This window comes from Tribolium castaneum, chromosome 5, assembly GCF_031307605.1.
Source record: "Tribolium castaneum strain GA2 chromosome 5, icTriCast1.1, whole genome shotgun sequence".
Lineage (NCBI taxonomy): Eukaryota > Metazoa > Arthropoda > Insecta > Coleoptera > Tenebrionidae > Tribolium > Tribolium castaneum.
Window position 1 is genome coordinate 140,986 of NC_087398.1, and position 14,126 is coordinate 155,111.

The 14,126-nt window shown below is 33.8% G+C and overlaps 2 protein-coding genes across 3 annotated transcripts; both read right to left on the bottom strand.

The window, feature by feature from the left end:
- Nucleotides 1-225: 225 nt before the first annotated feature.
- On the bottom strand, nt 226-5,696 carry Ge-1. 2 transcript variants are annotated; one of them, XM_008201984.3, is made up of 11 exons: nt 5,561-5,696; nt 5,393-5,442; nt 4,946-5,335; nt 4,542-4,881; nt 4,379-4,491; nt 2,313-3,813; nt 1,650-1,815; nt 1,299-1,470; nt 1,095-1,245; nt 643-866; nt 226-582 (listed from the first exon to the last, which is right to left on the bottom strand). In XM_008201984.3, exons 2-11 carry the CDS (start codon nt 5,437-5,439, stop codon nt 399-401), a joined length of 3,288 nt encoding a protein of 1,095 aa, XP_008200206.1. In that variant the 5' UTR covers nt 5,440-5,442; nt 5,561-5,696; the 3' UTR covers nt 226-398. The 2 variants fall into 2 exon arrangements, with proteins under 2 accessions (XP_008200206.1, XP_008200200.1); XM_008201978.3 differs by having other exon boundaries at nt 4,946-5,338.
- Nucleotides 5,697-6,974, bottom strand: Ppt2 (Palmitoyl-protein Thioesterase 2). Its single transcript, XM_966222.4, has 5 exons — nt 6,671-6,974; nt 6,479-6,620; nt 6,322-6,429; nt 5,990-6,263; nt 5,697-5,940 (listed from the first exon to the last, which is right to left on the bottom strand). Exons 1-5 carry the CDS (start codon nt 6,803-6,805, stop codon nt 5,742-5,744), a joined length of 858 nt encoding a protein of 285 aa, XP_971315.1. The 5' UTR covers nt 6,806-6,974; the 3' UTR covers nt 5,697-5,741.
- Nucleotides 6,975-14,126: the final 7,152 nt, after the last annotated feature.

The following is a 14,126-nucleotide window of genomic DNA, read 5'->3' on the forward strand; positions in this document are numbered from 1 at the left end:
TTACCGCTATGCACGTACAAACAAAACCTTTGTGGAGCCTCTCAACAAAAACGCTATTTCTCGGCTTTTTTTGCATTTTGGCTGCTTTCAAATTTGTGTTTTAATTTTCATCTGACAGGACATAACCTTACATATTATAGTAAGTTTAATTTTGTGAAGTTTGCCAGCTGTCATTACTAATCAACAGTATCGGCTTCAAAAATTTGTGTGCCCAGTTAAAATTAATTTTTACAGCATTGGAGAAGTTTATTTCAAAAAAATTATACACAACCTATCAAATATAGCAAGTTGCTATTCACAGTAATAACGACACAGCAGTTAAAATACTTTCAAAATAAATTTTGACAAGTCGGGTTAAAATAAACAGTAACGTACGCGGATAAAATAAATTGTTCCAGCTATTTGTCCAAGATGCTTTCTACAGCCATTTTAAGTAGTTTTGCCTCGGTGATAAACTTTGAGGAGGGGTTTGTGGTCATAAAAAGTTGTAATTGTTTCAGCAAATCTTTCAAAACTTTGGGAATAAACTGTCTCGTGTGGGGGTATCCCGGGATTAGAGCAACCAAAGCAGCCCTTATGTAACTAAAATTACAAACATTCATACCGTGTAATTAAAAATAACAGGTATATTTATCTAATCACCTCAATTTGATTTCGGTATTTTTGTGTAATTCCATACTCAACTGTTGTATCAGAGCTAAAATACAGTTCTGAGGCGGTGGAGAAGACCCATGGAAGAGAATATTACTATCCACCTTCTCACAGACGTAAATCACATAATTCAAATTTTCCGCCGACAGCGCCAACTGGAATGCTTCATCGTAACTTTCTTTAGCCAGTAGATGATCAAGATGTGCCAAAGTAACCTACAATTTAAATTGGTACAACTCTGCTAAACATTACATCATCGACCTGCGTTACACACAATAGACGTAACAAAAAGGGGGAAGTAAATATCCTACAAACCAAAATAAACTTTATTTAATCTATTCAAATACAATTAACAAAAAATAGAATTCCTTTTCATAATTTTTTGAAAAAAAAACCTAATACCGTCTACCTTTTGATGAAAAATACGGATATTTAAAACATACTTGTGATTCAACATGTGGTGAAGGGGTCACAGCTCGAGACCGCACCGCGTTGATTACACTGTCTTCCAGAAATGAAGCGTGACTCTTAAAACCTAACTTAATTTGTTCGCTAATTAAATCCTTCATACTCTGTAATAAATTCTCTTGCGTACTACAAATGAAAATTGCCACATACAACATTTTCTCTCTCTTAACACAACTTACTGCTTCATGGATGTATTGAACTGTTTGTGAATTTCAGACGACAAAGTTCCGACTAACTTATCCGTGTTCATTTGCAAATTTTCCGAAACTGATTGCATTTGAACGATCAGATCCTTACCTCTCTCTTGAACCCGTCGTTGCCTTTCCATATAATGCTCAACAGAAGCGGTATCTAAAATAGTGTTTTAAAATACAAGCCGTGTAATAGCAAGTGGGGAAACAGTAACAGACCATCGCTTGAATGATAAAACTGTTTTTTTTTTTTAATTTTTGCAGTCGTTTTCTTGTCGAATAGCATTGTTAAATGTGCAAAATAGAAATCAACTCGGAAAAATTATAAACTACACTTACATTCCTTAGTGCCCTGTGTGAAAGTTTCGTTAATTTGGTGGAACATATTTCCACAGACTTTCTCCCAAGACGGGACCAAAGTCGACGTGATCATATCCCGGTAGCATTTTTCTAAAATAGGCGTTATCACATTGGCCACTGATAAACTGAGCGACTCCGCTAGTGCCTTAAAAAATCAAAATAACAACAGAATATCAGAACATTATTCAATGAGCTTATAACACTGACTACTATTCACCAATATAAAGTTTACAAAACGAGCCAAAGCCGAGTGAATATTAGCCCTTATAAGCGAGAATACGATACTTTGTCCACTGACTGTGAGATACTACTTTCAATTTTTGGTTTGATAATTTAATTAATAAAAATATCACAGTATAGTTTAACAATGAATAACATTATTCGCAAATAAAGTTATAAAATAGAAGGAAATTTGAATGTAGCATGAAGTTCACATTTTATATTAAGAGTGTGGGCAAAGGTTAAAAAAAAGTAGAATTAGCATCGTCTCACTAATATCTTTGGTATAGTTTTTATAAAAAATACGTGTAACATCACTCAACCGACAAAAGCAAAGTTTTTTGCAAACAAAAGTTTCAAACCAGAATTACAACCAATCAAAAACAAATTTCACAAAAAGTCGGATTCAGAAAAACAACCTACCTTGCTGTTGATTATTTTCGAAATCTTGTCTTGTAGAACCATATCGCTGTTTAATTTTTGACTATTTTGAACATCTAATTGATGTTTTAGCGTTTCAACTAGATTTCGAATGGTTGGTACAACCACATGTTTCATCTCATGAGCTACTATATTTTGAAGTTTATCTGAGACACTTTTAACAACGATTTGTGACACACTGGCTATTACATGGTCCTGTTGGTCACGGTCGTTATTCTTTTGCATATTGATCAAATTTTCCAACATTTTCGCAATTTGCAATTGTTGTTTGGACATTGTTAAATCTAACTCCTTGTTAAAGTCTTCGCTCAAGCCTTGTTTAGTTTGGTTTAACGATTTGAGTTCTTGGTGAATTTTTTGGATAATCACATTTTGGTCACTAATTGCGTTTTCGATGCTAGTCAGTCTAAAATTGATTGCTTGCCACTGGTTTTTGTCCCATTCTGTTTCGTTCAAATTTGTTATCTCGTCTCCGCCTCCCAGTCTTAGGTTATCTTCTTTATTTATCTCATTATCTTTCTTAACTAGAGGTAGTTTCAGCCAAACCATTTCAGGATTGGGGTTCTCTTGGTACATGAGATTTTCGTTATGTTTGTACTCCTTCTGGGGTATTTCTTGTTCTTCTTGCATTTTCGTTAAATTATCGAAATAGTCCTGAGTGCTGTACGTTGAATTGTTAAGAGATAGAATTTCCTGAACTTCTCTACTAGGACTAGAACCTCCACTTGCAAAATTATCCTTTTCAGGTCTTTGAAAATCAATCAAATTCTCAACAGTATCGCCATTTGTGCCTTCGGTTGATTTATTAATATCACCATTGATGCTAGTTCTGACACTATTAGGACGAGAGTTTTGTTCAGCTGTTGTAAAAGCGTCAGGAGTCATCAAAGTTAATTGTTGCTGTTGCTGTTGTTTTATTAATAAAGTAACGGATGACTGAAGATCGTCCAATTTTGGCACTTTCTCCAATTCCTCTTTAATTTCATTAAATATAATCTCAGTATTACACAACATCGCATCTGGTTGAAATACAATATTACACTCTTGGAATTTTTTCTGCTGAATCACCAACATTTTGATAACAACAGCTGCAACAGTATCGTCTTCATCATCGTCATCTTGATCGGCATCTTGTGAAAACTCTTCACTCATATCGGACGAACGTAATTTGCGACAGTTGGCTTCGGTTATGTGGAAGCTCAAAAAGGCAGTTGGTAGTAAAAATTGCGATATCATTGTTACTGATATTTGTTGAGCTTCATCGCTTCGTTTTAATTGCAGGACGTATAAAACTTTATTGTTTAGATCGGACATTAATAAATACTGACCCGAGTAGTCTATACTCATTTTAAGATAAACACTTTGGATTAGATTCGATGGATCTGGTTTGAAATGGATTGTCTGGAGACAAGTCCACGTTTCACAAGACCACAACTTTAGCTCAGAGTTGTGATTCGCACCCGTTATTGTGAATTTCCAACACCTGAGAAATGGCAGCAACATTTTAGTCAGAGCCAATATTATTTTGTCTTTGAATAATATGTTGCTTCAGCAGCAGGACAAACAGGAAAAATATCATTGTAAGTTTTTAAATTTCTTATTCTGACATGCAATTTGCAATTGAGCCGTCTAAATGCAAAACTGACTCTTTGACAATGAGTTAATTTTGAGATATTTGCGAAAAACTATTTTTTAAAGTTAAAATAACTTTTAAAGAGCATTTTTCTTTATGTGGTTTCATTATAACTGTAAAAATTGAATGTCGTATGCTGTATAAATGATAGTTCAGGGATAAAATAGGAATTTAGATTTACAAAGAGCAAAGAGTGAGTTTTACATCTAATTTATGTAAATAATTGTAATAATTTAAATACCTACATAATTAAAGCAAACCGAAATTAATTAAAACAATTAAAAAAACGATTAGGCAGCAGATAGAAAATATTTTTCGAATTTTTGACAAAGAACGAGATTTGCATTTAGACGGCTCCAATTGTAAAATAAATATTTTTACCGACTTTAATTTAATCATTTTGTCATGTACTTACTGAGAACTGCACTCCAGCAAATTGTCGACAAATATGATAGAAGATAGTGGTTTACCATCATGTGGTCTCCACTCATGCAAGCACTTTTGCTTTTCATTGTCAACCATGTAAATCTAAAAACACCAAAAATGTGAACAATGACCTGTTTTGCGTTATTTTGTACTTGAAAAAATTTCACATAACCGTCTAAGCAAGCAATTGCAATAGCGGTCCCATCTGACGAAAATGAAGCATCTACCAATTCAGCAGTATGGCTAATTTCAACATAACCCTCATAGTTTTCATTTGGTTGTAAAGGACCTGGCCCATACTTTGCATTAATCATGCCAAAATTCCATATTTCGGCTTTGTCCCAATTTAATACCACAAACATTTTTTCAGGATCATCTGGTGTCTCCTCTTCCTCGTCAAAACAGGTCAAGTAGGGACACCAGATAATTCGAAAGTTGGGGCTTGAATGTGGGACCACATCACTGTGGAATATGTGGAGTAGTTGTTTGTATCTAATGGCTAGTTAAGGGCCTTTTTTATTTTTTTACGTTGCTTAATAAAAATTTTGAAGGATACTTTATTGCACTAGGTTCATCAATGATTTCATAAATGAAAACATTGCCTTCGTCGTCAATACATCCTAAAATAATCTGTTGGCGTGAAAAAGCAAAAGACAGGTCTTTGACATCATTTTTCAAGTTTTTGATTAGTGCTCTTTCGTTGGTCTCTTGGTTCGTAACTCGGATCATGCCCCCGTCTTTCCCCTTCATCCCATAAGCAATAATTTTTCCATTAATGTGAACAGCGACCAATTGTCCGCGATAATAGTGAAACTCCCAATTATAATCAATCCGATTGATAAGTTTCACTTTAGAACTTCCATGGTTATGCTGTCCCGAGTTACACTGAACTGTTACTTCATGACCCACAATTTTTGCAGAATATTCCGTATCAGAATCGGTGTAACTGCTGCAAAAACACCAATTCCCTCAAACATAACCTCAAATTTCTGCTCATACGTACATGTTTTGGATCACGTCGTCTTGAGGGGCGAGCGGTGGCGAATTCATTTTCTATAAACCAAGAGTGGTAAAAAACACAAAAACCAAACCGGACTCAATATAAAAAACACGAAAATCGCACATATTGCGTCTCAAAAATTAACAAATTTATTGAAAAATGTGGGCTTACGTGTGTCTTATCCCAACTTATTAAAAGTCACTCTAAAAAGAAAAGATAAATCGTCAAACGTCAAATAAAAAATTCGTTTTAGTGGATTTGGGTCGTGATATTGGCACCAAGCGAACTTTAAAAAAAGGCGCCAACCTAGTTTTCAGGTTTTATTAATTGTTGACTACAGTTTGGTGTTGACTTAATCAAGGTATGGTAAAATATAATTGTCGACGATTGAGGTATTGAGATGCCACATAAAATGGTTAACACCAGGGACAGTGATAATTTTTAATTTTCCAGCCTTATCCAAAGTCTTCAGTCCAATAAGATCATCCTTGTAAATATCACGATCGATTAAGTTGACCACTGTATCATTTTGGCCAAAATATCCAAACTGACTGAAAAATTTTTTACAAAATTATTAATTTTACAAAAATTGAAGTATACCTTGACTCCCAGGGGGTTATCACGTTGTCATCAGGGCCCCCAATCAGCACCATTGCGTTAAGTTTAGTTATTCCCTTCTTGAACTCCTCACTTCTGTTTGAAATAATTTCATTGTTCACGAATGGTAAATATTGGGAATATTCTTTGTATAAAGTTTGGTGGTAAGGGTCGTTCCAGTAATTACCGACTGAGGTGTGTTGGCCTACCCTCGAGTAAAATAATTCAAAAGCTGATTTGAGTGCCAAGTCTGGGAAAATCAAATGTAAAAAATTCGCTAAAATTATTTTTATTAACAATTATAAATGTTTCAATGTTGGTTACAATGGTCGTACTTCCATACTGACCGGCTTGGGGGCCACTGAGTGAGATAAAATTATGAACATTGTGATTGTTAAATGTTTGTAGAATTGTTCGTGAAAGGAGAGCCCCTTGTGAATAACCTACAATATATTTGACTCTTCAGTTTTTTTCCCACAAAATAAAACACACCTAATAAGTGTATCCCTTCAGGATGTTGACTTGAAACGTTTAGGAGATCTTGGCCAAGCTGCTGGACTTGATACCACATGTTTTCCAGACTTGACCAACCAGAAAATCGATTAGTGTTGTAAATTATTGTACCGGGGTGTTGCTGGTGTCATAATTATTTTTTTTTTTTCATTGTGCAAAAAAACAACTTACTTCCTCAATCCGACCTTTGATTATTTCCATACTAGCACTTCCTGTCATGATTCCATGAAGTAAAAAAACTGGCTTATAACTCAATATTGTTATAAATAAATCACAGATAATGCAAAGTAAAAACAGATACTTCATTTTCACAAAAATAAATAAAGTACAATAAATAATTTCCTGAGTATTGTAACAATCTCACTTGTAAACACCAAAGTTATCACTAGCAGATTTGCTTACTGCGTTTTAAATAATGATTGGTCAGTCATTGTTCTTTGTGTGTTTAATTCGGACATTGAATGATATATAAATATAAACAATGAGTTGAATTAATGAATTAATTAATAATAATGTTGTCACTATTCATTTATATTTGGTTAGAGAACTGTCAGTGTCATTTTTTATTACAGCAATCTATAAAGGTACACCTTGCAATTACTAGTTGGAAGAACTGCGTACAGGTGGCCGAAACTTCGTCGTTTCCTGGGTCAAATATAAATCTTCTTCAAATTATATGTTATTCTTTTCCGGAAGTAATGAAACAAAGTACTAAATATACTTTTAAATTCCATATTTAAATACCCATTTAATATTTGACACATTGTGCTTTGCTCAAGCCGTATTACTGGTTACATACCACTGATAATGTATACTTATTTTTCAAAGGCACTGAAATCGTAAACACGTAAATATTTATGATTTAAATGGTAAGAGAACTATTACATATCAACAGTTTCATTCACGTAAAATGCCATTACAACTATGTTGAGTGTAATGTGTGTTGCATTTTCTTACTGCAAAGCTCGTTGTTATACGTGAATGAACGCGTATACTTAAAATGGTCTTGTTCAGGCATTATTCCTTAAACATATCTTGTAGCTTTCGTCTTATACAAAATTTGAATCTGGTCCTTAATTCCTGCAAAGGATGTTAGTTTACCCTAAGGTCTGTAATAGTACATCTGAAATTTATCATGGAGGTATTATCTTGTAAGACACAGGAGAAACAACAATAAATCTGCCACAGTTGGTCTGAGAGTGCGTATGGCTTGAAACTCGACCTAAGACGACCTAAGAAAACAGCATCTGTGGGTTCACACCATCACGGATAAACCTCAGCTCCAAGATTTCACGATTCCTCTCTGCTTTCTTGTTTATGGCTCATAGAAAATATACAGCTACACCGTTAACAAGGTTTTACAATAGGTCTAGTATCATCGGTGTAGCAATTGCTTCATTAGTTCTTTTCTACTTCAAGTACCCCACACACACTTACCATTCCCTTTTAGCAACTATAAACAATTTAATTTAATTACACATTGATTTCTGTTCTGCTGTAGCGCAAAGCAGAGCAAAAGAATTGTCGATTTTATTGTAAAAATGATTTATTAAAAATCAGTATTGGGATATATCTGGACATAGAAGGGTTTGAATATGCGTTTAGGGTGTTAGGGGTGGAAAGAAATGTAATCCCATGTCAGAGGACACGATAGATGACCTAAACACCTGCACCCGAATCGATTCTTCGCACGCAACTCTATAATATCCACGAAAAATTCTTCAAGTGTATTTTTTATATTTCCCGCTCGCAATTTTCCTTCAATAAAAAATATGTATAATAACAGAATTTTAAAAAAAATAGATGACCGAATAAAAAATCTCGTTTTGTTGTACTACAGACATGATGACGTCACTGATAGGGGGGCAGCATTTGACAATAGGACAGGCGCCACCTCAATTGACGGCATTTGTTTTTATTTCCAGCGCCTGCTTCTTTATTTACCACTTGATTTATAGCGCGGGAGTTAATTGAAATTGATACTTCCTGTCCGCAGGAAGAACAACGCAGACTGGCGAGTGCTGAGACATCAATGACATGTTACAGTTACATCGGGGTTAAAAGTTAAAACATGATCTCTTCAAGTAGGCTATGATTTTGAAAACAAGTTGACGACACGGATCACCTACAGTCAGTGTAGATTATTCATTGTTGCCAATTTAGTTTCAAAGTTGCAAGTCTTTTGATTAGAAATTTATTGGAGCTAACTGATGTATGTCCGCGTTTGCGAATAGAAAGCCTATGAAACTAGGCAATAATTCGTCTTTCCTGCAATCTTACGTTTCCTGCAGTAAGCGAGGATTTAAGCTCGTCCTGCAATCTTTCTAAATACGATTATAATCGAGATTTCCTTGCGGGCGCCAATGAAATGAGTGGAGATGAGATCATACGGTCCATCGTGACCAGCATTTAAATGCAGGACATTACGAGCAGCACCAGGTCGGGATGAAGAAACATCTGGTTCTGGTGCTGTCAGTGGTGGCTCGTAGATTCAAAACGAGATAAAAAGGTTATACAGAAATTCAACAATTTAAATTATATATTTTGCATAATAAAAACGACTAAATTAGATGAAAATTATCGTAAAAAATATCGAAATTGTTGACTTGCATTAGTGACAGTTCGTTTCACATTAGCAAACTCTCGCCAAAGTGCCCAAAAAAGCAAAATTAACACCATTTTCGACAAAATTCGGCAAATAATTGTAGCAAACACGCTGTTATATGTTTAAAAATCCGAAAAATAAACAATAAAAATTGGGGTTTAGGTCGGAATTAAGGAAATGAAAGAATATTTTTTCTCAGCAATAAATTAGAACATTCGTTTAATGCACTTTTGGCGAGCCGCCACTGTGTGCTGACGAATAATAGTGTGTACGATTCGAGCAAATTTTCCGAATTTGCGTTAATTTAGCCACTTAAAAAGTTGGGTAGGTGTCGGGGGCGTGAGAAACGTTGCTTTGCTGAACTCATAGTTTCATGTTGACATCGTCGTGTCCAATGAGCGTTAAATCATAAATCCATTCGAGAGACGTGTTGACAAACATCGGTTATGATTCTTGTAACGATAATTAGGGCGTAATTATTGATATTGTGTGTTGAAGAGGGATTATTGTCGCGAAAACAACCCAAGGGCGGATTTTATAGTGTGAGGGAGGCACGTATCATTGCACAAATGTTTGGGCAGTGCCACAACAACTGTTCGATTCTCAACCCAAAGATGACTGGATCTCACAGATTATTTTATTTAGTTAATTGTTATTTTCATATCAAAGCGGGTTTGAAAACAGATGGGAACATTGGCGAAATGTCTTTTTTATTATTAAGAGTTGATTAGTTTTGACATGGTCACACGCCCGTTGCAAAATAAAGACAGTAAAGGGTCAACTTAAAAAAAAATGAATATGGAATAATGTACTATTTTTTTTTATTTTTAATTCTCTCATTTAGTGTCTAGCCAAATGTTCCTAATCTCATCAAAAACACACTAAATTAAAAAACTAGTTTATTAATTTGTTCTCACATGTGGGTTCCGATTTAAAAATCCTCTCATCTAACTTTTATTTGAGTTTAAATTAGAAGTATTAGTTAACGTTATGTGTTAATCGAAATAGGGGTCAAATCGTTAAACTTAATTACAAGAGTGGTAATTATTTTTGTTGTTTTAGGTAATTTAGACTTTGACTATACCAGTAATTGTTGCCAACTTAATTTCAAAATCTCTACAAGCTCTACAAGCTAATTTTAATAATTCTGTATTATCGTTTTAATGCACCATTATTGATCGGTTTAGATAGTGTTTTTTTTAACAAAAATTAATTTTAAACGCTGCTCGCGCCTATTTATTTTTTTCATGACAACCCCCAAATTTTCGGTTATAATTGTTTATTTAGCGGTATATTTGTTTTTCTTTCGTGTTCGTATATTATTTTTTCTAGCACATTTTACAAAATTGAAAACAAACAAAACAATAAATCTATTTTTACACACCCTACAAACCACCAAACATAGAGGTGTGAACCGGTGGTATAATCAAAAGTTATTTATGGGGTTTTAGGTAAGCAGTGGTCAGTACAAAACAGTAAAACAATGCTAGATGTGCTATCACGAAAACTCCGAAAGCTGTGAATAAGGTAGAGCTTCGAAAGCTCGATCACTGTGAGTTGCAGTTTCACTTTCATTTAAAAGGCTGGTATTTTCAAGCTGTCATTACAAAATTGTTGTTTCGAATAGATGTTAACATAACTGCTCTATTTTATAAAGAATAAAATATTTCTAAATAAACAGTAATAAATGAAAGAGATCAATTTGTAACAATAATTGATTGATTTGTCTCGGTGTAAAGTTTTGTTGCTCTTCGATATTTTTTTCGAAATTTGTTATCGGGTCTGCGGTTGAATAAACTGAGTGTAGTTGTAGCGGACACAAGCAATAGAAATACCAATCTCCCAACCGCCGCTTTAAAGATTTCAATGGAATTAAACAAGAGAGCGTGTATAGGTAATATCATCATGCGGGATGTGGGGAAATTCACTCAATCTAAACCCGGAAACCGATTCCGTGCTCCCATGGGCGCCGTTTCCGGAGAAGTTTTATACGTTCCGGTGTCGGCGCCGAATTGCGGCGTACTTTGCAATGCAAATGAAAAGCAAAAGATCGCAAATCGACAATAGTATGGGAACCCGTCCAATTCTATATCTGCAAATGGCTTTCGAAACGCACATACGCTTACATCCGCTTCTAGCTGTTGTAATTATTTTCAATCTCGACAAGTTAACAGTTTTGCTTTTCTGTAATTTTAAATATAATGAAATTCATTCGCTAACAATAAAATTGAACAAGTACCTACTAGTCAACAGCAGTAAACTTACGTAAACTATAAAAAACATCAATAACAGAATTACCTACACTAAATACACGATTAGCAAAGATGTTTATATGAAATGCATTATCATAATCTAAATTAATTGGCGCAAGGTATTTCTCAAATTATTGATTTTTCTAACTTTATTTTTCGGCTGTTATTAATTGTTATTAATATAAGAACAATCAAATATATCGGATAACACAAAAATGAGGATTTGAATGAATGTACTTTTAATCACTTATAAATACTAATAAAATATGAATTTATAAAGTTACAAAATTAAGAGACAAAAATGTGTTTAAAAAAACTAGATACAGTAGAACCTCTATAATAAAAATTAACTGTTGCGAAGTTCTCTGTACGTTGGGCTTCGATTTCAATATAATACGATAGTTAAGTTGAGAGTTTTGAATATATTCAACTGATGTAGCGAGTATTGAATGAAGAGAGATAAATCAGACGATTAATGCCGCTCCCGATTAACTCATTTATTTGTATTTGATTGAACTTTTAGTATAACACTAATAAGATCACATTTGTTAATAACAGGGTCAAGTGCCAATTTGAACTACAGATTTATTTCATTGAGCCCGAAATAAGAATGAGTCATGTTGTCATTAGAATTATTATTCATAATGAAAACAAATCAATCTAAGGTTCTTGTGTGCAATCAAGTGCAAAAGTTTGGTGAAAAATAGAGCACCAGTATATGAAGCAAAATGACGTTAAACATTCACACGCTTCCCACGCCAACTCTGTGTTGTTGCTAGTTAATTAACAATTAACACTCTGACTTTATTCCGACGTTAATTGTTATAATAGATTTCACACAGTGAGGTCACATTTATTTATTTTTTTCGTTTCCTATTTGACGTCTGCGTTTCACACTCGTATCAAATTTCACGAATTGAATGAAAGTACCTAGCATTCGAATCAAATTATCCGACATACGAAGAAAAGATTAAAGCTTTCTCGTTCGGTGATTTAACGAAAGCGGACTTGCATTGTGCTGCACTTTCCGTAAAAGCACTGACTTTACCACCTGCGCCAGATAGGCTCAGCTGCCGAATCTGAACCCGGATCACTCGATTACCGCCAGAGCCGGACTTTACACAATGAAAAAAGAGCAAATTTAAAGCCTCAAACCCGAGAAAGTGTACTCATTACTCAATAAAACTTTTAATCGAAGCTTGGGCCTGTTGGAATTATGGTAATTCACCACTAAAAAGCTATTTAAAATCAACTTTTGATCTAGTACGGACCTGGTTATGATTGGTCACAAATGTTTCGGCGAAAGATTGTCTGAGCCATTAAGAGATTAAAAATAGATTGGAATACAGATTTTCTCTGGAATAAAACTGGAATAACGCGTATTAACTTTATTTAATATCCTGGCTTGCTTTCTAATTTATTAGCTTTCTGGTAAAATAATATTAAATGAAGTTTGTTGCGTTTTTAAAAATTCATTGTGTGTTAGGTTTTCAACTATTTGTTAATTAAAATAGGACAGCAAAAATTGTTGCTAATTTAATCTCAAATGTAATTATTAAAAAGGAAGTCACAATTATACATCATTTAGGAATTACAAAAGTATGAATGCGTTTGTGTTTATATTTATAACATAGTTTTGAAAAGCCTTTTTAAACCAAAAAAAACAAACATTCTTCACTTGTTGACAATGTCAACTTGTAAAAAATTAAGTAATTACTGAAAAAATGTGATGATGATAGTAAAATTAATTGTCTATTCAACAGAATTTAATAAAAATAAATTGTCAAGTGTACCGTTAGTAGATGGCATTCATCTATTAAAAATAAAGTTTTTAAAAAGAGAAATAAAAAACCAAATTTTTTATTTGGTCAAGTCACATTTTTAAGATTATTATTACAGTTAGTATTTTTACTTGAACAAAAATAAGAAAAAAAAATTGATTTATTAATATGTTAATATTTTTAATTTTTATCTTTAAGATTCCCTTCTTGCATGTAATTTTGTCCCACTGAAATATTTACATATTACTGCTCTATTAACAGTTTTAAATTTTGTATGTTTATTGTAGTTTTATGAATTGGTCATTCACGGCGTGAAATATTTAGTGTTATTAATTGATCTTTGAGAATGAATGTGTGATTGTCTGTGTCTAGCTCAATTAATTTAGCCATCATCCAGTGTCCAATTAATCCAGATGCCGTTGTAAATCTTCAGCATATTCGCACGATCTTTTAACCCAAAAGCTCCAAGATCAACATGACATCATCCCATAATTGCAAACAATAGTGATTCATCTTTGGCAGTTTAGAAAAATTGGCGCTGCTAATTTAATGACCTCCATGAAAATTATTGTTTGAATTTATCATAAGTTTGTGTCATTTTTGCTGTTCAGCTGCCATCCCGCATGGAATGAATTTTTTAACTTTTTTTAACATCATGGTGGTTATACCTACCTCCGTTCCCATATCGCCCAATAATTTTATTAAAGCTAAATGAGTAAACCCGTATATTGTTTTAATTAATTACTTTGGTGGTTGACTCTTAAATTTGTCCGCTGTTAAAAAGCGTTTCAGCTCATGTTTTGAGGGGCACCCGAGTGAAAAAGTGCTCCAGCCTTTCCGACCATATTTATCTTTGCTCTCTATTTGGGTTTCTTTACATGCTGAATTCAAATTAAGCAGTGTTTTAAAGTTTTTATTTTCTTAACTGAAAATCTACATAAAATCGTTTGATGTCAGCCAAATGGCTTACGGTAGGCACTCGGTTCAGA

Excerpts from the sequence above, each read along its gene's own strand:
- Ppt2 (XM_966222.4), bottom strand. The coding sequence starts at position 6,805 with ATGAAGTATCTGTTTTTACTTTGCATTATCTGTGATTTATTTATAACA. Across the intron at positions 6,430-6,478 it reads TGAAGGGATACACTTATTAG|GTTATTCACAAGGGGCTCTC; the intron begins GTGTGTTTTATT and ends AATATATTGTAG. Across the intron at positions 6,264-6,321 it reads CCAAGCCGGTCAGTATGGAA|CGAATTTTTTACATTTGATT; the intron begins GTACGACCATTG and ends AAATAATTTTAG.
- Ge-1 (XM_008201978.3), bottom strand. The coding sequence starts at position 5,439 with ATGAATTCGCCACCGCTCGCCCCTCAAGACGACGTGATCCAAAACAT. Across the intron at positions 5,339-5,392 it reads GACGACGTGATCCAAAACAT|CAGTTACACCGATTCTGATA; the intron begins GTACGTATGAGC and ends GTGTTTTTGCAG. Across the intron at positions 867-1,094 it reads CACCACATGTTGAATCACAA|GTTACTTTGGCACATCTTGA; the intron begins GTATGTTTTAAA and ends TTTAAATTGTAG.